Raw genomic sequence first — 20,024 nt, forward strand, 5'->3', positions numbered from 1 at the left:
GGCAAGCTCAACTGAAAGTGCTGAAGTGTACAAGATGGTATCATCAGCATATAAGTGCAGGTTATCGATGATACCTTTATCAAGGTCGTTTATATAGATTGTAAAAAGCAGTGGCCCAAGAATCGAGCCTTGTGGAACCCCTGCGGATACTTTTAAAAATTTTGATTTTTGGTTCTGAACCTTTACACACTGTTTCCTGTCAGACAGGTAGTTTGCAAACCACCCAACAGAATGCTCTGACAGCCCAATACTGCGCAGTTTATTTTTAAGCACAGTATGGTCCACAGTATCAAAGGCTTTAGAGAGGTCGATGAAAAGGGCGGCACAGTGGCGTTTGTCATCCAGAGATTCAGATATGTCATTTAAAACTTTAAGAGCTGCGGTTGTTGTGCTGTGTTGCTTTCTAAAACCTGATTGTGATGGGCTTAAAATATTATTTGAAATGAGAAATTCTTTTAATTGTACGCTTATAAGACCTTCCAAAACTTTTGCCAAAATGGGTAACTTGGAAATTGGTCTATAGTTATTCAAATTTGTTGGGTCACCACCTTTAAGTAGAGGTAACACATAAGCGGACTTCCAAGCATGCGGAATGGTGTTTGTGGACAAAGACAAATTAAATAAATAGGTCAGTGGAAGTGCGATAGAGTCTGCTGCCGCTTTTATAAAATATGGTTCCAGATCATCAGGACCAGCAGATTTAGTAGGATCAAGGAGTTTAAGGGCTTTTGAGACTTCTGAAGTTGTGAAGAGGGAAAATGAGAAATTATGTGTTAAATCTTCGTGATTCACAGGGAGGGAGTACTCAGCTGAATGTTCACACAAAGACAATCTTACACAAAGACAAACTCACACACACACACACACAAAGACAATCTCACACAAAGACAAACTCACACACACACACACACAAAGACAATCTCACACAAAGACAAACTCACACACACACACACACACAAAGACAATCTCACACAAAGACAAACTCACACACACACACACACACAAAGACAATCTCACACAAAGACAATCTCACACAAAGACAAACTCACACACAAAGACAAACTCACACAAAGACAAACTCACACACACACACACACACAAAGACAATCTCACACAAAGACAAACTCACACACACACACACACACACAAAGACAATCTCACACAAAGACAAACTCACACACACACACACAAAGACAAACACACACACAAAGACAAACTCACACACACACACACACAAAGACAATCTCACACAAAGACAATCTCACACACACACACACAAAGACAATCTCACACAAAGACAATCTCACACAAAGACAAACTCACACACAAAGACAAACTCACACACACACACACACAAAGACAATCTCACACAAAGACAAACTCACACAAAGACAAACTCACACACACACACACACACACAAAGACAATCTCACACAAAGACAATCTCACACAAAGACAAACTCACACACACACACACACAAAGACAATCTCACACAAAGACAAACTCACACACAAAGACAAACTCACACACACACACACACAAAGACAATCTCACACAAAGACAAACTCACACAAAGACAAACTCACACACACACACACACACACAAAGACAATCTCACACAAAGACAATCTCACACAAAGACAAACTCACACACACACACACACAAAGACAATCTCACACAAAGACAATCTCACACAAAGACAAACTCACACACAAAGACAAACTCACACACACACACACACAAAGACAATCTCACACAAAGACAAACTCACACAAAGACAAACTCACACACACACACACACACACAAAGACAATCTCACACAAAGACAATCTCACACAAAGACAAACTCACACACACACACACAAAGACAATCTCACACAAAGACAAACTCACACACACACACACAAACACACACACACAAAGACAATCTCACACAAAGACAAACTCACACACACAGTATTTTGCAGAACAGGTGAACCCTCTCTAACCCACCAGGTGAGGTCTGCGGTTCCTGCTTGACCCTAACCGGCGCCGCAGGTGCTCACCTGCAGACACAGTGACCTTGGGCAGACTGAAGATCTCCAGATCTGTGCTGCCGCCTTTGGTGGAGCTCTCCGCCACGTCAATGAAAACCAGTTTATCCACATGACACTGAAGGAAGGAGGAAAGAAGAAGAATGAGGAACCAGGACCGCGTCCATCCACACCTGATGACATCATCTGACTGGGTCACCTTTGCTAGAATGCTGGTCACACACGCCATTCCCAGATCCCCTCCCCCGATGACCGTTACCTTCCCACCTGGCTGGTCCTGATGCTGGGCTCCACCTGGAACGGACAGAGTTAGGGAGCTGTGACCACAGAGACCCCGCCCACAGAACCACCTGAGAGGAAGCACCGTCATTGAGCTGCAGGTTGGAGACGAACGCCATGAGCTCGTGCGGGTTTTTAGCTTCTCCTGACGCCTTCGAGGACAATGGCGGGTCCTCTTCAAACTTGGCGATCATCTCAGGCAGGAGACCCACCACTGAAGACTTTGGCTGACGGAGGAAAGGTTCTGTTGGACTTGGAGAAAACCACAACACGCCATCGCGGGTCGCTGCACAGACGGAGGTCTTACGTAATCCCAGTTGTGCAGTCCCGGCAGGTGAACCCGCCCCTTGGCGTCCACGTGTTTGCCCTCTCTGATGACCATGCTGGACGTGGGCTTGAGGAGGCATATGGGGGGGGTGAAGGGGAACGAGTCCAAGAGCCACAGCTGGATGGGGAAGTTGTAGGAGCGACCTGGGGATGGGGGGGCACGAAGAGTGAAGGAGCTCGTGTCTTTGATGTGGGTCAGAGGAGGCGGGGCTTACCTTCATACTTAACAGGGATGACCCCCGTTATTTTTAGGAGGTCCTTCTGGGTGCTGTCGCTGAACGCTGAGGGCAGAAAAAAACAGCGTGAGGGTATTTACATGACCCCCCACCCCCCAGGTATAACTAAAGAAACTAAAAATACAGAAAAAGATCAAGATATAGGTGAAATAAAAGAGAGAAAACAGGATAAATAATAGAAATACCACCCCCACCCCCACCCCACTCACTGAACGTGGCGGTGGACACCTGCATGTCCGGGTAGATCCGGTTCACTTTCTCAAGCTCCTCAACGGCCAAATCCCGGAACTTGTACTGAAATCAAACGGAGAACATCAAAAAAGGACGTGGATTGCACTGACACCCCTCCATTTAAAAAGGGGGCGGGTCAGTGAACCATCTGAAGCTTCACCATGAACCAACTGGATGAACCATCTGAAGCTTCACCCTGAACCATACGAAACTTCACTGTGAAACATCTGAAGCTTCACCCTGAACCATACGAAACTTCACCCTGAACCATACGAAGCTTCACCCTGAACCATACGAAACTTCACTGTGAACCATACGAAACTTCACTGTGAAACATCTGAAGCTTCACCCTGAACCATACGAAGCTTCACCCTGAACCATACGAAGCTTCACTGTGAAACGTCTAAAGCTCCAGGATGAACCATACGAAGCTTCACCCTGAACCATACGAAACTTCACCGTGAACCATACGAAGCTTCACCCTGAACCATACGAAGCTTCACCGTGAAACATACGAAGCTTCACCTTGAACCATACGAAGCTTCACCCTGAACCATACGAAACTTCACTGTGAACCATACGAAGCTTCACCCTGAACCATACGAAGCTTCACCGTGAAACATCTGAAGCTTCACCCTGAACCATACGAAACTTCACTGTGAAACATCTGAAGCTTCACCCTGAACCATACGAAGCTTCACCCTGAACCATACGAAGCTTCACTGTGAACCATACGAAGCTTCACCCTGAACCATACGAAGCTTCACTGTGAAACGTCTAAAGCTTCACCCTGAACCATACGAAACTTCACCCTGAACCATATGAACCTTCACCCTGAACCATACGAAGCTTCACCCTGAACCATACGAAACTTCACTGTGAACCATACGAAGCTTCACCCTGAACCATACGAAGCTTCACCCTGAACCATACGAAACTTCACTGTGAACCATACGAAGCTTCACCCTGAACCATACGAAGCTTCACTGTGAAACGTCTAAAGCTTCACCCTGAACCATACGAAACTTCACCCTGAACCATATGAACCTTCACCCTGAACCATACGAAGCTTCACCCTGAACCATACGAAACTTCACTGTGAACCATACGAAGCTTCACCCTGAACCATACGAAGCTTCACCCTGAACCATACGAAGCTTCACTGTGAACCATACGAAGCTTCACCTTGAACCATACGAAGCTTCACCCTGAACCATACGAAGCTTCACTGTGAAACGTCTAAAGCTCCAGGATGAACCATACGAAACTTCACCGTGAACCATACGAAGCTTCACTGAGGCTTTTAACACACAAACTCTCCAAACTTTTGTCTTCGGTTCTCTGATCTACAGAATCTCAGCAGAACTTCTCGTTTCCTCCAGCTGCTGCGTCACGTGTCTTCCTTGTTCAGGAGTGTTTGTCTCCTCAGTGATCAGGTTGGTCATGTGTGGCACAGCTGGTTCTTCGAGTTGGTAAAGTGTCGCATATCCTCCCCCCGCCCTCCCCCCCGAGGACCTGACCTTGACCCCCCCCCCACCCCCCCACCCCACCCCACTGACCTTGGACAGGATCCGCTGGATCTTCTCGGCGCGGAGCTCCATCTGTTCGCTCTCCTGTTCTGACAAAGTGACGCGGCTCCGATGATCGAAGTTTTGCCTCACAACTTCCGCAAACTTCCGGAGTAACCAAAGAGGCGGCTGCGTCAGGCTGACGTCACTGCCACAGACACGCCCACTCCCGTGTCCCGGTGTGTCTCCGCCGCTCCTCCAGGTGTGGAGTGCTTCCGCTTCATTCAGATACAGAGGATGACTTTGAACGATCCTCTCCAAGCGCGCATGCGTGTGAGCAGATCCACAAAAATCCAATGAATCAAGCGCGCGTGCGTTTACCTGCATGACGTAAAGTTGCCAACACCTGCTGTTCAGGCCAACAGATCTTGGGGGGGGGGGGGGGGGGGGGGGCACGGCACTGGTCCTACGTTCCTCACAGGAGCCTGTAGCTTCCTTAGCTGGGAGATGCTGTTCTGACCTCCAGAACCGTGCAGTCAGAACCCCCCCCCCCCCCTGATGACGCGCAGCCTGGTCTCCGTACAGATGCAGAGAGGGGAACCTGAAGGACATGTTGGACCCACTACATCCAGAGATCTGGTTCCAGACAACCCGGAACCTTTGACAGTAAGAGCTTCCTGTTCTCTTCAGGATGTCTGGGTTTCTTTAGGTCCAGATGTTCTGACTTCTGTCTGACAGAAAAATCCGGAAGTCCAGAAAGTTTTTCTGAAAGAGATCTAATGTTCTACCAACACGTTTTCACATCCCTAAACTTGAGCCGGATTCCAGGTTTCTAGAGACCAAAGATTCTAACGTTTCCTCTGAAACGTGCCATGCAGAGCAGGAAGTCATCGGACGCTCCACCATAGCAGTTTCTGAGAGGACGCCACATTCATGACACCACCTTTCCTCCTTCGGCCCGCCTCCTGTCCCGGTTCTGGAGGATCTTGTCTCTGTTCTCCAGACTCATCTCTGTCATCCTAACATTGAAGGGAAAAGAACTTGACTCCGCCCCCTGCACACTTGAAGGTGGAGCCTGATGACCAGAAGTGCTGCTGTCAGCATTAATCCTCTGAAAATCTGTTCGTATCGAACCAGAACCAATGTCCGAAAAGGAGAAGTGAGTTTACCAAAAAGGTTTGATTCTTCTGGTTCCTGCAGAAACCAGCGGCAGAGCAGCCGCTCCTCCACAGCAGAACCTCAGAAGTTCCACGTCTTCCACCTGCTGAGGCTTTCTGCTCTCAGTCTGGAAAAGACGCCGCGTCACGCTTTCTGACAGCTCAGCGGCCATGTGGAGGAGCGTCTGCCCTGTGACTGGAAGGTCCTGGGTTCAAATCCAGGGGGAGTCAAACCACTGACAGCTAACGGGACGTTGATTTTATCTACAGCCTTCACAAGGAGGACGACGCACCAAATCCTCGACAGTTTCCTCACTTTTGGCCTGAAAACCTCCGTTTTTAAGGTGGTCGGATGAAGATTTAGGTTTTCATTGTCTGAAGGACAAAATCATCAGGATGACCAGGAAGAGAAGATTGAAATATGTTAACTAAAATAAATGTCTTAAATGTGCTGAACAGTACATCCTAAAGACCCTCAGTCTTTTCCCTTAACTTTAGATCAATGAACCTGGAGAAGCAGGAAAAGTCGTTTAAACTCCAGTTTTGACCCAAATCTTCGGATTTTCTCAGTCAAAGTCAGATCATCAGGAGCAGAACCATCATTGGAAACACAAACACATCCAAACGCAGACACTTTAATGAAGTTCTCCGTCAAAGTCATTTCAACTTTTCAAATGTTTTTCCTCAGTTTGGAGAAAAATGTGGTTTGTGATAGAAAAGGAGAAAACCCAGAACTGAGCAGATTTCTGCTGCGTGTCGGAACCAAAGATCTGTGGATGTTCGGGTCGGGCTGAAGGTTAGACTCTAGGAGAAAATAAATACTATCTAAGAGCTTCTGTCATATATACTAGTGTCTTCTGCATCCATATCTTTCATTTGAATTCAGTCTCTGTCTTCCGGGTCAAATCCTCAGGGAGGCCGGCGGGGGCGGAGCCTGGTCCTGGTGTGGGCGGCGGTCCTCCTTCCCTTCTCTTCATCTTCATCCTGCGACAGGATCAGCTTCAGCTGGGCTTTTTCCTCTTGGCTTTCTTCTTCATCTCCTCTTCTTCCTTCTTCTCCTCCTCCAGGTCCTCCTGAACGGCCATTCTGAGGCTGCAGGGGAGAAACCAACAGGTGAAACACCAGAACGCCGCTCGGGGACCAAACAGCTTCCATCGCCGTACCTTCGTGCTTCTTCCTTCTGCATGTCTTTCCAGCTGCTCTCCATGAACTTCAGGGCGTAATCGCTCTCGTCTTTGTATCTGTAGACGACGAAGGACACGGTTGATGCACAAACACTGATCAACACTTCCTCAAGTCAGTGACGGTGAAGACCTCCTACCTGGTTCTATCGTATCCAAAGATCTCCTTGATATGTCTGGAGATCTCCTCCTGTTCCTCGCCGCCGTCATCAATGAAATCGTCCATCTCAGAGTCGTATTCCTCCTCCTCCTCCTCATATTTCCTCTTGTAAGCAGATGTGATGGGCGGCAGCATCGGTCCTGGGGAAGAAAGAGTTGGAGTTAGATTCAGGGTTAAGGCTACATTGGGAATAACAATGGCCTTCTGCTTCATACCAGGTGGTCTGGGTGGCATTCCTGGTCTCGGCATCATCCCCGGTCGAGGTCCCATCCCCGGTCGAGGTCCCATCCCCGGTCGAGGTCCCATCCCCGGCCTGTTCGGCACACCGGACTGGGCCAGGGCTCCCACTCTGGGTCCACCAAAGTTCTTAGAGGAGATGGTTTCCGACACTACGGTGCATCTGGGTCTTGCAGGCCCTGAGCCGGCATCTGGTCGCCCTGGAACCTGCCCTCCAGGTCTACCGGGCCGAGACCCAGCGGCTCCAGGGTGGCCACCTCCTGGTCTCAGCTGTGGGACTGTTCCAGGCCTCCCCTGAGGCTGGCCCCCTGTCCGAGGAGGAACGCCTGCAGGAAGTCTCATCGTTGAGTTGCTGCTTGATCTGACTCCAGGAGAAATTCCAGGGTTTGGGAGTTCTCTTTCTTTAGCAGATTTTATGGGTCGGCCTGCTGGTCCCGGCTTAGCGGGTCCACCCTGAGAGGTTCTGATCTGCTGGGAGCTCCCGGGCTGAGGCTTTGGACCTACACCAGCTGCACTAGACGGTCGGCTTCCTCCTTTCTGAAGCAGGGATGGGTTCCCCTTCCTGAAGCCGAGGTCGCTGGAGGAGCCGGATTTCTGACTGGATGGGGGTTTGGGTTCTGGGGGTTTAGAGACCTGAGACGATGGCGTTCTTGCAGGACCTTTACTTGCAGCAGCTGAGGTCAAGCCTGGCTTTGCTCTGTGTTCGTTGATGCGAGACGCCTTGACTGGGTCTCTTTCATGAAGGGAGGGGGAAGAAAAGCTTCTGGTGGTTGAAGACGACGCGAGCTCCTTCCGACCTGCTCTGATGGGGGGTCCCCGTTTCTCTTCAGAGCTCTTGTGGGGTCTGCTGACCTTCTGCTCCTTATCTGAAGGGTTTTTCCTCACCAAACCGGAACTGGACTGGGACCGGACGTCCCGTTCTGACTTCACGTCTTTGGCTTTGTCCAGTCCCTTGGCTTTGCGTTCCATCTCCATCTCCCGGATCTCGCTGGCCGTGTGGAGACGCTCGTCTTTCTTCACTGCTTTGGGTTTCACTTCAACGGGTTCAAACTGTTTCTTCTCTGCCAGCTTCAGCAAGTCGGCAAAGTTCATGACGGGGGGAGCAGAAGGTCTGGAAGGTCCACTGGGCTTTGCAGGGAACTTTCTGCTGCTCCCGAGAACCTCTGCAGGCCTCCCTGGTCTCGGCGGCTCCGGCTCCTCCTCTGAATCGGTTTGCTCGTACTCATAATTATCCTCGTCATCGGGGTCAGCAGAGTTATTCTGAAACCCCGGCACCTGTTGGAGATCGTCGTCCTGCCTCTCGGCTTTAGACGTCCTCTTTTTGGGACCGTCCACCATGGGAATGCCGTTGTAACCTTTGAAGTTGTCCTTCGTCCTGGAGGCCATGGCTCGAGCTTTCCGATCCGACTTCAACTCCACCCTCTTGGCCAGAAGATCCTGCTTCTGCTTTTTCATCTCCATTTCTAAAATTAAGAAGAACATTCCGCGTCATGTCCGTCCACACGTATGACGTAAACATGGAGGAAGACGGCGTTCCACGGCCTTGAAGGCTGCAGAACGCTCCGGCTCACCTTTCAGTTTGCTCTCTTTGGTCCGTTTCTTCAGCAGCGCCTGAACCGCAGCCGGATTCACACCTTTGGACTTGGGGTCCTTCTTGGGGGGTCCCGTTTCCAAACTGTATCTTCTCTGCTCCGAAGAAAAGAAAGAAACTGAGATGAAATGTCGTCTTTGATGTAAACCTGAAAATCCCGTCATTGGTAGATGTGCCCCATTATGCTGGGGTGAAAAAGCGTTTGCCCCCCCCCCCGTCTGTCAGGAAGGTCAGCTGTGGTCCAGAGGACTCCCTCAAAGGTCTTGAGGGTCTTCTGTCAGAACGGACCTTCTCTGCTCTTAAGCTCACATCTCTTTCTGATGGAGGGGGGTCATGAACTCTAACCCTGGCTGAGAAAGGCGAGGCCCGCAGGCCGGGCGGACGCCAAATCAGCGTCCTGAGGGGCTCCTGCCGTGTTTTCCTCATGTGGGGATGGCGACCCCCCCACTCCAGACTAGGATCTGTCATTTCTGAGCTCATGTCAGTGAATTCACGGTTGTTTGATGATGTGAAAGCCTCAGTGGAAAGCATGCCAACAGAAATGGGTCAAACACTTTTTCCTCCTCCAACAGCTGCTCAGCCTGAGGGTGACGTCGGAGCCTCACCTGTGCACCAAACTCACCTGAACACTGCTGAGTCCCTGGTTCTGAGACGCGATGTTCAGGATGTTGTCAAAGTCCATCATTTCGGAGGCAGAGGATGAAGGTTCAGCAACAGCAAAGCAAGCAGAGCTCAGCCAGGAGTAATCAGATTACTTTTTGGAATGGAAACGCTCATCAACTCTAACTTTTCTGTGGAAAAAAACACGGATTCCACGAGGCGAGACAACAGAAAAATGTCTGCTTTACTTCTTCATGCTGCCAAATGCTAACTGGTTTAGCCACCGTTAGCAGCTTACGTCAGTAAACCATCAGGAGGAACACTTCCGGTTCCTCTGACAACCAAAGAACCACGTGATATACCTGAACGCCAGGCTGCGGTCAAATCCCCCGAGAAAAACTGACTCCAGAAACAAGCATCGTTAGGCAGCGAGTTCATACAAGCAAGAGTAAAATTCAAGATCCAGAGATGAAAACCGGATATGAGACGAGGCTATGACACGCACTTCCGGCTAGGATGACGAGATTTTCAGCAGAAGAGGCTCGTCTTGACCAGAGTGAAACATATATGAAATTTTACCTTGACTAATACTACTGTTTAAAGTCACTTTACCGTCACAAAATATTGTTGAGAATGTAGAGTTGTTCGGATACATTTTTACAAGTAGTAATACTCAGACACGGTCAATCTCAATCTCTTTTATTTTGAAATCTCGTTTTTCTTCATATCCTTTATTGTGCCCTACATTTACGCAATATCCGGTGAGATGTTTTTTTTTCCCGGTGAGACGTTATGACATCGGCGTTAGTGTCAAAACAGCTAACGTGTGCAAATTTCTTTTTATTTTGGAAACATTTGGTTGAATAGACCTTTTTCGCAAAAACCGGAAGTACGTCATCAACGTGTAAACCTAGTTCCGGTTTGTGCTTCGCTGGCAGAGGAATGGCAGAGCCTAGAGTGTTTTCGAAGAGCCTGAGTTGTGTTCCGAAGTTCACCAGCACCGATGTGATGAGGAGTGTAAAGATGCATTCGTCCACTAAAGGAAACAAATTGGACAAGGGATATAAATTCGTCCACGAAGAGTTTATCCACCATTACCAAGGTAAGCTTCAGCTAGCTTTAGCCATAGCCGCATCACCGGTAACTCTGTGTGTTTACGTCAACTGTAAATCCTGGTGTTATTAATTTGTAATATAAGGCATAACACATCGCAGTGAATATGTTGTGTGTATGTTTAAGTGAAAAGGCATGAGATTAACATAACACCCAAAAATTTGGTGAAGCTGTAAATAAGAAATGTTAAGTTGCCCGTATGCGTGTTCATTCTTTTTGCTGCGGTTGCGGCACTTTCTTCACTTACTAGTATTATTTTTCTGAAAGTATGGTAAGCAGAAGTCCTCTTTTCCTGGACATGTCCTCTCTTTTGATACTTATAATAAAATAACATTGAACATAGATGAAATGTAATCATATTTGCTTTATGTACGCAGCTCTGAACACCAATTACTCTCGATGAAATATCTCACAAACTCACTTCACCCCTCATTTTTACCAACTCAAATCTGGTCACCCTACTGAAAGTTATAGTTTCATGTTACATTGATGTAGCAACATAAGTATGTCTTAACTGTAACCTATTTAATTTATTGTGTCTAGATATCGCTGGATGCATTAAGTGCCAACCTGAAAGCTTTCTCCTGCAGTTGTGTGGCTGCTAAAGGATTCTGCAATGACATCCTTTTGCCATCCTGTTCCAGAGCGCACATTATTCACAGCTGGGTCTGCAGGCTGCTCCACCCACCCTGTCCTGCACGAGTGACTTGCAAAGACGGCACAGACCAAGAGCACAGGTGGGTTTGTGATCATATTGTCATTATTTTTTAAGAACGGATGTGTATCCATAAGAACTGTAAATTATTATAAAAACACCCCCAGTAGTGACTACAGACTGTAATTGCTTTCTGCGTTTTACTTATAAGGGAATCCATCCTGAACCGGTTAGTGAGCTGGTGGTGCAAAGGCCCAAAACAGTTGGCAGGGACGGTCTGAGGTCCACACTGTACAAGGCATATACAGGTAATTAACTTTTTGTTGCTTTGTGAGCAAGTTTTTTTTTTTTCTAATCTTATGACTAACCAAATTATCATTACAGCAGATATAATGAATTAAATTTAAATGTAGTTATGCACTTATGTCTAACTTTGGTGTGTTGTGTTTCTCTTGTGTAGGACCACAGCCAGATCCATATATGATGGCATCTGGAAGCAGATTATGCCAGGTGCAGCCCCCTGAGATGGAATGAAAGAGAACTTGGATATATATTATGGCAAATACATGAATGCATACCTTAAATTACACTTATCTTGTCTTTAACAATCAGTTCAGCCTTCTGTCTTACTGTTGATCTGTAATGTAATTTTTTATTGTAAATGTTTGATGTTATTTGAGTTGTGATTAATCAGTTGTTGTTACGCATACCAAAAAATTAAATGAGGCACAATTTTGACCAAAATTGTTTTATTTGTTCATCTAATTTTTTTGTGTAGTCAAAGTCACATTTCAACAGAAAAATATTAAGAATATAGCAATTATATTTAATTAGATTTTAAGAATATGTGGAAACACTAAATTTTTCCATACTATTTGCACATTATACATTATTTAAATACCAAACATTAATTCACTCTTCAAAACAAAAAAGTCCATGATAATTTCCCAAAACACGGCAGTTAAGCCAGATCTGATTCACACCGCCCATCAGTGTGAGCGGCACAGGAGAGTCCCTGATGTGAACGGACTTTATCTTACTGATCACTCTTTCCACTATAATTCTGAGGCGGGTGATGGCTGCGGTTTGTTCTGTTTCCTCCTTGCTGAATTGAGCTGAAAGCTTAAAAGGTGGAATGATGATCTTAGATCCAATGTCAGTGAGGAGGTCTTGAACGAGGAACTTTTGTCCACCATGACAACTTGGCTTCTAAGTCATGGATGTAATCCAAAGCCTCATCCAGAGCACCTGTGAAGATAAAGAAAATTAAAAATCAGTCTTAATATATTTATGCTACCTTTCAACACAACACAGTAATCATGTTTTGAAAAGTATGTTAAGTATTTAATTACAAATACGTTTCATTTATTTTTGTTAAGGAAATTACAAAATGACAAAATACTCAAAAGTGATTAAATACATGTAATTAAAATAGGTGAGAGCATGAACAGCTTTTATTATAAATATTAATTTGTTCAGGTAGAAATGCATGTATCCAATAACGGTACACATAGTTGACTTACGTTAACCAAACACATTATGAACAACCTTACCTGCAGGTGGGTGTGTCACGTAGTCCTGATCCATCTTTACTGCCTTAGCTTAGCCACCATGTCGCTAGTATCTTCACAGCACAGCTGCATAGCCTGACGTTTGGGGTTCTGTCATATACTGACTCCCTTCTCAGAGGAGCAGTAAAGTTGTTCCAAGGGAAAATACTCGGGACGACACCACTCTTCAGGCGACGAACGACGCAGCCGCACCACAATCCGGAGCGAAGTGCCGGCAGCAGACGGTGCTACCTGTGTTTACATTAAAACTATGCCCTTCATCTCTTCGGATCGCCTATATCCATTTGGGTTTCAGGTTTGGATCCACGGGAAAATAATGAAATGAAAGGCCGGGCTGTTTTTGGTTGGAAGACGAACAGCCTGGAACACAACAGAGACGGCAACTCTTCGACTCTGCCATTCTTCATATCTGCTGCTACGCTAACAGGAAGTTGTTTTACACGTCATTGACGTATTTCCGGTCGAAAAATGCGGAAGTGTGAAAAAGGTCTATATCTTAGACTTTTGGCTCTAAACGTCACGCATGCGCCGTTAAAGCATCTTTCCCAGAATGTGGATGAAAACCTGGTTGTTGTTTCTGTCTTTTGAACCGAATGTCTGTAAATTTCTAGGGATGCCCCCCCCCCCTCCTAACGTCAAAGTACAACAAAGTTTGGACTATTAATCGTAAAAACACAAAAATCCCAGAATGTTCTGGATGTGCGGGAAGCGAACCGCATGTCGGGCTCGCGCGTCTGGGATCTGACAAAATGTTACACCCAGTTCGGGTCATTCTGACCCCCATCTGTGTCACAGAGCCGTCCATCTGGTTTGTTGTTGGGACGATGGAGAACAAACTGCTGATGTCTTTCTAGAAGATGCTGGTGTGAGTTTAGAGAATAACCCGTTTAAAGGTAGTTTAGAGTTTTGACCACAAAGCCTTTGGGATCAGATTTCCACAGTTACATGGATATATCTGGAAGGGGGGGTCCTATTTCACTGAATTTCTTCTTTCTTTCTCTCTGCCCATTCGGTCTCTGTCAGTTTAATACAAACAGAAGGGGGGGGGGGTCTAAGAGGCACGTGACCAGCAGGCTCCGTATCCTGTCTTTGTTGACTCGTCGCAGTCTTTCATGTGAAACCTTTTCGGATTCTGGACCTCTGACTTCCGGCCGTCACGCGGCAGCTGTTTCAGAAAATGTAAATAAAGACCATCTGCTTCCATATTAAAGAGTCCGCTGAATCCTCCAATCACAGCTCGCCTGGTGCCTTAGCCCCGCCTTCCTGAAAGCACCCGGCCTTCCTATTGGCTGGGTCTGAAGGCTTGTCGACGTCAGGGTTCCGTGTAGTCTCCGCCCCCCCGCATCGAGTCAAAAACAACCCTGACAGTCCGGCGCTGCACAGCCGCGTCCAGGCGAGCTCTCGGTCGCTCACCGGGGAGTGGGACAGCGCGGGAGAAATGGTTTCCCCGGTAACCGTGGTGAGTACCGTCTGGGGTTTCAGCAGAAAACAGTTCCGCGGCTTCCGCCCAGCCCCTGCTCTTCATCATCTTCATCCTCAGTCCTCGCTTTGCTTTGATGCGTGTGGGGGGTGGGGGGGGGGGGGGGGCTCCCTCCGTGCCCCTGTCGGCTCTGCCGCTCTCGCGCACATCTGTGTTTTGACCAAAACACGCGTCACGTGACTGCCGTGGTCGGCCGCTTTCTCTGATGTTTCTGTATTACGTCAGCACGAAAGTCTCGGATCCCGCGGACTCTCTTAACGGTCAGGAACCGGCAGGCGGTTCGGACTGATCCAGTAAACCGGAGAACGGAGGAGAGTTTGTCTTTAATACCCCCCATCTGCATGAAGGCCACTATTGAGCCCTATGACTGTCCTCCCTCCTCCCTGCAGGAAAAAGTCTGGAAGGAAGACGAGAGCTTTAGGTTTACAGCAAAGGAAGACAGAAAAAAGAGCAGAGCAGAGGTTTTCGTGTCCCACATCCTAGAAGGGGGGTGGTTTATTTGTGGGGGGGCCACCAGACAACAGGAAATAAATCACTAGTAATGATCATCAATGAAGTGGTGTGGCGGCCTGCAGAGGCCCGGGCTGCAGTTTGCCCCCCTCTGTTCCACAGAGTCCAGATGTGAAGCGGGACCGCCAGCGGTCTGACCTGGACCGCACGTTCTTGTCGTGTCATCAGAGCGGTGGGGGTGGAGCTTGATCACGTCCAGGCTGGATCACGGGTTTCCGTCGCTTTAGAGAAGTGGCGTCAGAGCGTCATGCTGACGGAGCGTTCCGTTTTCCAGCTGGTTCCTCTGAACCCACCGGACCTCTTCCTGTCCTAACTCTGCCCCCATGTGGGTTTTCCCACAGTCCCCTGCTTCTGTCTGAGCTCCTCCTCTTCCTCCGCTGTGGCTCAGGGACTCCTGAACCCTGCTGTGGGTCGGGATGGGTTCTGCGACCCGGCTGGACCTCCTGTGTTTGGACCCCCCTGACAGGCAGCAGGGATGGAAGAAGCTCTGGAGAACAGAAAGCAGCAGTTTCCTCTTTCACTTGCAGACAACGGTCAGCTGCGCAGCCCCTCCACCGCTGACTGCGCAGACCGAGTCAGAAGGTTCTAGGCCACAATTCCTCTTTCTCTGAGGAAGAGGGGCGCCTGGTGCGGCGGGAAGCGACGCCTCTCTGGGGTCATGACCGTGTCTGCTCTGGTTGCAGGTGAAGAGCGAAGGCCCCAAGCTGGTGCCGTTCTTCAAAGCCACGTGCGTTTACTTCGTGCTGTGGCTGCCCACCTCCAGCCCGTCGTGGTTCAGCGCGCTGATCAAATGCCTGCCCATCTTCTGCCTGTGGGTGTTCCTGCTGGCTCACGGCTCCGGCTTCCTCTGCGCCCACGCCGACGCCCGCAAGATCCTGGCGGGGCTCATCTTCTCGGCTCTGGGCGACGCCTTCCTCATCTGGCAGGAGCAAGGCTACTTCGTCCACGGTGAGAAGCTGCCCGTCGGCTGTGGTGGGGCGGGGCCACACGGACCCACCCACCACTAAAACCGGTGACGTCACACAGCAGCTTCCTCAGCCGATAGACCTTTTACACATAGATGGGATCCGCACTGATTGCTGCTGTAAACATTTAAATAAAGTTTGGCTGTTTTGAACGAGCCGAGATGTCAAAACACACTCGCCGCCACTCGTGCCAAAGGTCACGTAGGAGAGTGCATCCCCATGTAGTGGTCATGGTTCAGGCCGCTCCCCCTGATGAGGGTCTGTGCCCCCCGTTGCATTGGTGCCTCCCTGATGGGGTGTGCCGGTGCCGACCCGGTTTGTCAGAGCAGCTGCAGACAGAAACACGACCTGCTTGGTTCTGTCCGTGCACTAAAACTCTTCCGTGTTCCTCAGGCCTCCTGATGTTCGCCGTCACCCACATCCTGTATTCGTCGGCCTTCGGGATGAAGCCGCTGAACGTGCGGGCGGGTCTGCTCATGGCAGCCGTGTCCTTCCTGACCTACGTGCTGCTGTACCCTTACCTGTCGGGGCCCTTCACCTACCTGGTGGCCGTTTACATGGCTCTGATCGGCTTCATGGGCTGGCGGGCCGTCGCCGGCCTGCAGCTGGCCAACGACCTGTGGACCTGGACCAAGCTGTCTGCGTGTCTGGGCGCCGTCCTCTTCATGGTCTCCGATCTCACCATCGCCGTCAATAAGTTCTGCTTCCCGGTGCCCCACTCCAGAGCCATCATCATGGCCACCTACTACGCCGCCCAGATGCTCATCGCGCTGTCGGCCGTCGAGTGCCAGGATGTGGAGGTCGGCAGGAAGAGGACATGAGGTCAGCGGGCCGGACCGGCGGCGAGCGAGCACGAACGCGTCTCACTGCCAAATCCCAGACCCCCCCACTCATCTCGGTGTGCCCCCCCCCCCCACGGCGTTGCTATTACTGATCCTCTAAATCAGCCCCCGGCCCCCTCCAGCCCCACTCAGGGAGCCTCAGTGTTATTTCCAGCCCCCCCTGATGACCCCCATCTCCAACACAGCGAGGCTGCCTTCTGATCACGTTACCATGGTAACCGGTATTTGCCTGAAATGTCAGCGTGTTCCTTTGCACTTCTCTGTTTAACCCTGGGGGGTGACTGGACTCTTTTGGTGGGGGGGTAACATTAGCACTTCTTCCGCTGCTGGCTCCGCCTCCACACTGACTCAGCGTTTCCTGTCGCCCCAAAAGGAGTTCTGGTGCCGGTTCTCCTGGATGTTCGTCTTTAAGGAGGGGCCAACCTTTCAGTCTTACCTTCTGAGAACCCCCACCCCCCCCACACACACACACACCAACCCCCACACACACACACACACACCAACATTTATTTAGCTTTAGGGAGAAGTAAGGATGGAAACGACAGATGTGGGATTAGAACCGTCCACTGAACCAGAACTGGACCCTATGATGTCATCACTTCCTGCTCCAACCAAACCAGCCGTTTTTTCACCATGCGGACATGTTGGAGCCAGACATCCTCAGTAAGCAGTGATCGATCCAACATCTGTCCATCATTTTAAATGTTGGATGTGGGGGCCAGCAGGCTCCGCCTACTTCTATTGAGGCGTCTGATTGGTCAGTTTATAACATGAATAACTTGAGGAAAATTACGAAATTATAAAAAAGGAATCGTTTGTTCTGACCAACAGAAGGACGGGGAAACAGCTGATTATTTCTCTCTAGACGTCTATTTTAGCTTCTTGGAGCCACTTCCTGTCTGGAACGCCAGTTCAGTCCAGTTCTCAGATTTCTGTTCCACAAAGACTGACAGGCAGACTCTACACACCATTACTACACACTACTACACACTGTACTGTTGTGTCGGTGTCTTTACCCCAAACATGCGGTGTCGGCGGGCGTTAACCTGCTCCATGCAGGTGTCGTGGTCAAACCCACAGTCAGGGAAAGTGAAAGCTACTGAGCCGATGGCGCCGGCGGCCTCACCTGTGACCCGGAGACGGTTCACGCCAGCACAAGCACACAGAAAGAGAGAGGACGCGCCGCCTTCACGCCATCACTTCCAGTAATCCTGTCACTCTGGAAGGAATCCTCTGGAATCCGTGGGTCTGATCCCCAGAATCCTCTGATGGTCACCTTTGGCGTCCGTCACCTGCGGCTTAAGCTGCCGCAGACATCTGTGCGTTCCCACCTGATCACACCCACTCAGGAGGCTGGCATATTATGGGATACACTTTCTGTTTCTGTGGTTTTAGGTTTCTTCCAAATAATGACTTTAACCCCCCCATCAGAGGTCGAGGCTTCCTCACCTTTCCAGTCCTTTCATCCTCACCAAGCATGGATGTGATCAGACAATCCTGTCACTAAGTTCAAAAGTCAAAGCAGCTTTTTGAGGGTCACTGCTGGACTCACATGTCCTCCAGCTGTCCGAGGTCTTCCTCAGAGATGAAGACCCTCGGACAATCAGAACGGGCTCCCAGCAGCTTCTTCATCAGGTCCCCTCTGGCTGAACCTGGGCCCGGTGCTTCGTCAGCCCAGCCGGGTCATGTGACCTCTGCTCCCGTCACGTCAGCTGCAGGCTGAACCTGCCCATCCACCCGTCTGCTGGGGCTACGTCCAGGCTGGGGAGGGCGGATGGGAAGACTGGGCTCTAGTATAAGTGTGTGTGCTGGGGGGGGCACATGCTCTGCTTCACTCCTGAAGTTCAGGGAACACGGCGTTCTGTAACCCTTGTGCTATCCTAGCCACTTTAACGTTGGGAGTTCGGGTCATCTAGACCCACTAGACAGAGCTCTGAACCTTTTTTCTTCAATGATCTGTGATCTTCACTGGTGTCCATGGATTACATGAAATCTTTCCACCTTTATCCACCTTTGTCATGGTAGGGAGAACACGTCGGGGGGGGGGGGGGTCATAGGGGGGGGGGGTCATAGGATAGCAAAAGGGTTAAAAGTGTGACGGCGTTCTCTGAGGCGCCTGCAGAGACCGACCACAGAGCGCCAAGGTGGAGCTTTCCAGCACTGACCATTCAGCCCTCCTTTGTTTGCCCCACGGGGCGAGGGAGGGGGGCGCTCCGGTGTTGGATTGCATCTTTTCATGAGAACAATATTGCTGTTGAGGGATACTGTTGCAGAAATGTGACTCCCCTCCCCCCAGGTGGCCTCAATGTGTTGTGTTCATCAAAGGACGGGGGGGGGGGGGGGGGTGTGTGTGTGGACCCAGCAGTTCTTTCAGAGTAAAAGTCTTTCCTTCAGTTTCTTCCATCAGATTAGACTGCAGCAGCAAACAGACATCCAAAACAGCAAAAGTGACATAAAGGTCACAAACTGCCGCCTGTGACCACCAGGGGGCGACGTTCAGAACATGAAGCTGTGATGCTGAATGCAGGTGAAAGACAAGCTCCGCCCCGTGGATGCAGGTGTTTTCAGATGTGATCAGAATACATTCAGTATAATCGGCCCTGAAAGCTGAACTGATGATGCTGTAAATGATTTTATGCTGAATCATCAGAAGTATTTCTCAGCTTGGAAGAAAGAAAAACCCGATTCTGTTTTAAAGGAGTTGGACTTGTTTCCTTCAAAGGGATTCATTTCAAATGTACATAAACTACTTTTAAGTGTTATCCTTTAAACCAATTTTATAAAGTTGATCTCAATCATTTGATTTTTTTTTCTAGTTTATCATTTAGATGTTGAAAGACTTGGTCCTTGATTTTCACTTTGTGGTTTTTCTTCTGACCGTGTTTCTTTGCTGTAGTGCTGTGGATGTGAAGAACTGAAGGAGAAATAAACGCAAATGCAATGCAACTCTGGTTTTTGCAGTCAGTCATCCCAGAACTTTCAGTCTGAAGTCTTTGGTGCTTGAGTTGAGGCTGCCGGTCCGGCAGTGACCGCTCCACCACAGAGACGGATCCAGGAACCGCTGGACCCTGTTGTCTGGGTGGAAAGTTAGTCTGGGTTTGTTGGACCCGCCTCCATCGCGGCTCCTAAACCCGCCTGTAACCTCGTCTGCTCTGTAAGTTTTCTGCTTCGCTTCCCGGACGCTCAAACGTCTCCATTTGGAGGTAAAGAAAAGCCCAAAAGGCTCGTTCCATCCAGACATTCGGAACCAGGATCCGAAGCAGCCTGAGGGTTCAGGATTCAGGGCTGGAGCAGGACCCTGAACCCCACATGGTGGGTGGGGTTGGCGCCGTAAGGGGTCATAGTT

The 20,024-nt window shown here is 49.3% G+C and overlaps 3 protein-coding genes and 1 long non-coding RNA gene across 4 annotated transcripts; 2 read left to right on the forward strand and 2 right to left on the reverse strand.

Moving 5' to 3' along the window:
- Positions 1-2,063: 2,063 nt before the first annotated feature.
- Positions 2,064-5,028, reverse strand: LOC101172309 (ubiquitin-conjugating enzyme E2 variant 3; the record flags this gene model as incomplete). Its single annotated transcript, XM_023956188.1, is given in 7 exon segments — positions 2,064-2,153; positions 2,235-2,329; positions 2,400-2,541; positions 2,622-2,785; positions 2,857-2,922; positions 3,087-3,171; positions 4,668-5,028. Coding segments are annotated over 7 exon segments (978 nt in total), but the record flags the coding sequence as incomplete, so codon positions are not given.
- Positions 5,029-6,392: 1,364 nt separating this feature from the next.
- LOC101169900 (protein SPT2 homolog) lies at positions 6,393-10,055 on the reverse strand. The gene is made up of 7 exons (XM_011492224.3): positions 9,905-10,055; positions 9,565-9,733; positions 8,923-9,037; positions 7,330-8,814; positions 7,095-7,254; positions 6,937-7,014; positions 6,393-6,865 (listed from the first exon to the last, which is right to left on the reverse strand). Exons 2-7 carry the CDS (start codon positions 9,625-9,627, stop codon positions 6,775-6,777), a joined length of 1,992 nt encoding a protein of 663 aa, XP_011490526.1. The 5' UTR covers positions 9,628-9,733; positions 9,905-10,055; the 3' UTR covers positions 6,393-6,774.
- Positions 10,056-10,315: 260 nt separating this feature from the next.
- On the forward strand, positions 10,316-11,570 carry LOC111947558. Its single transcript, XR_002873439.1, has 3 exons — positions 10,316-10,644; positions 11,199-11,392; positions 11,522-11,570. It is a non-coding gene; the product is annotated as an uncharacterized LOC111947558 (long non-coding RNA).
- A 2,532-nt stretch (positions 11,571-14,102) lies between these two features.
- Positions 14,103-16,752, forward strand: tmem86a (transmembrane protein 86A). The gene is made up of 3 exons (XM_004085936.4): positions 14,103-14,340; positions 15,555-15,819; positions 16,230-16,752. The coding sequence occupies exons 1-3, from the start codon at positions 14,320-14,322 to the stop codon at positions 16,655-16,657; spliced, it is 714 nt and encodes a 237-aa protein (XP_004085984.1). The 5' UTR covers positions 14,103-14,319; the 3' UTR covers positions 16,658-16,752.
- Positions 16,753-20,024: the final 3,272 nt, after the last annotated feature.

This window comes from Oryzias latipes, chromosome 6 (genome assembly GCF_002234675.1).
Source record: "Oryzias latipes chromosome 6, ASM223467v1".
NCBI lineage: Eukaryota > Metazoa > Chordata > Actinopteri > Beloniformes > Adrianichthyidae > Oryzias > Oryzias latipes.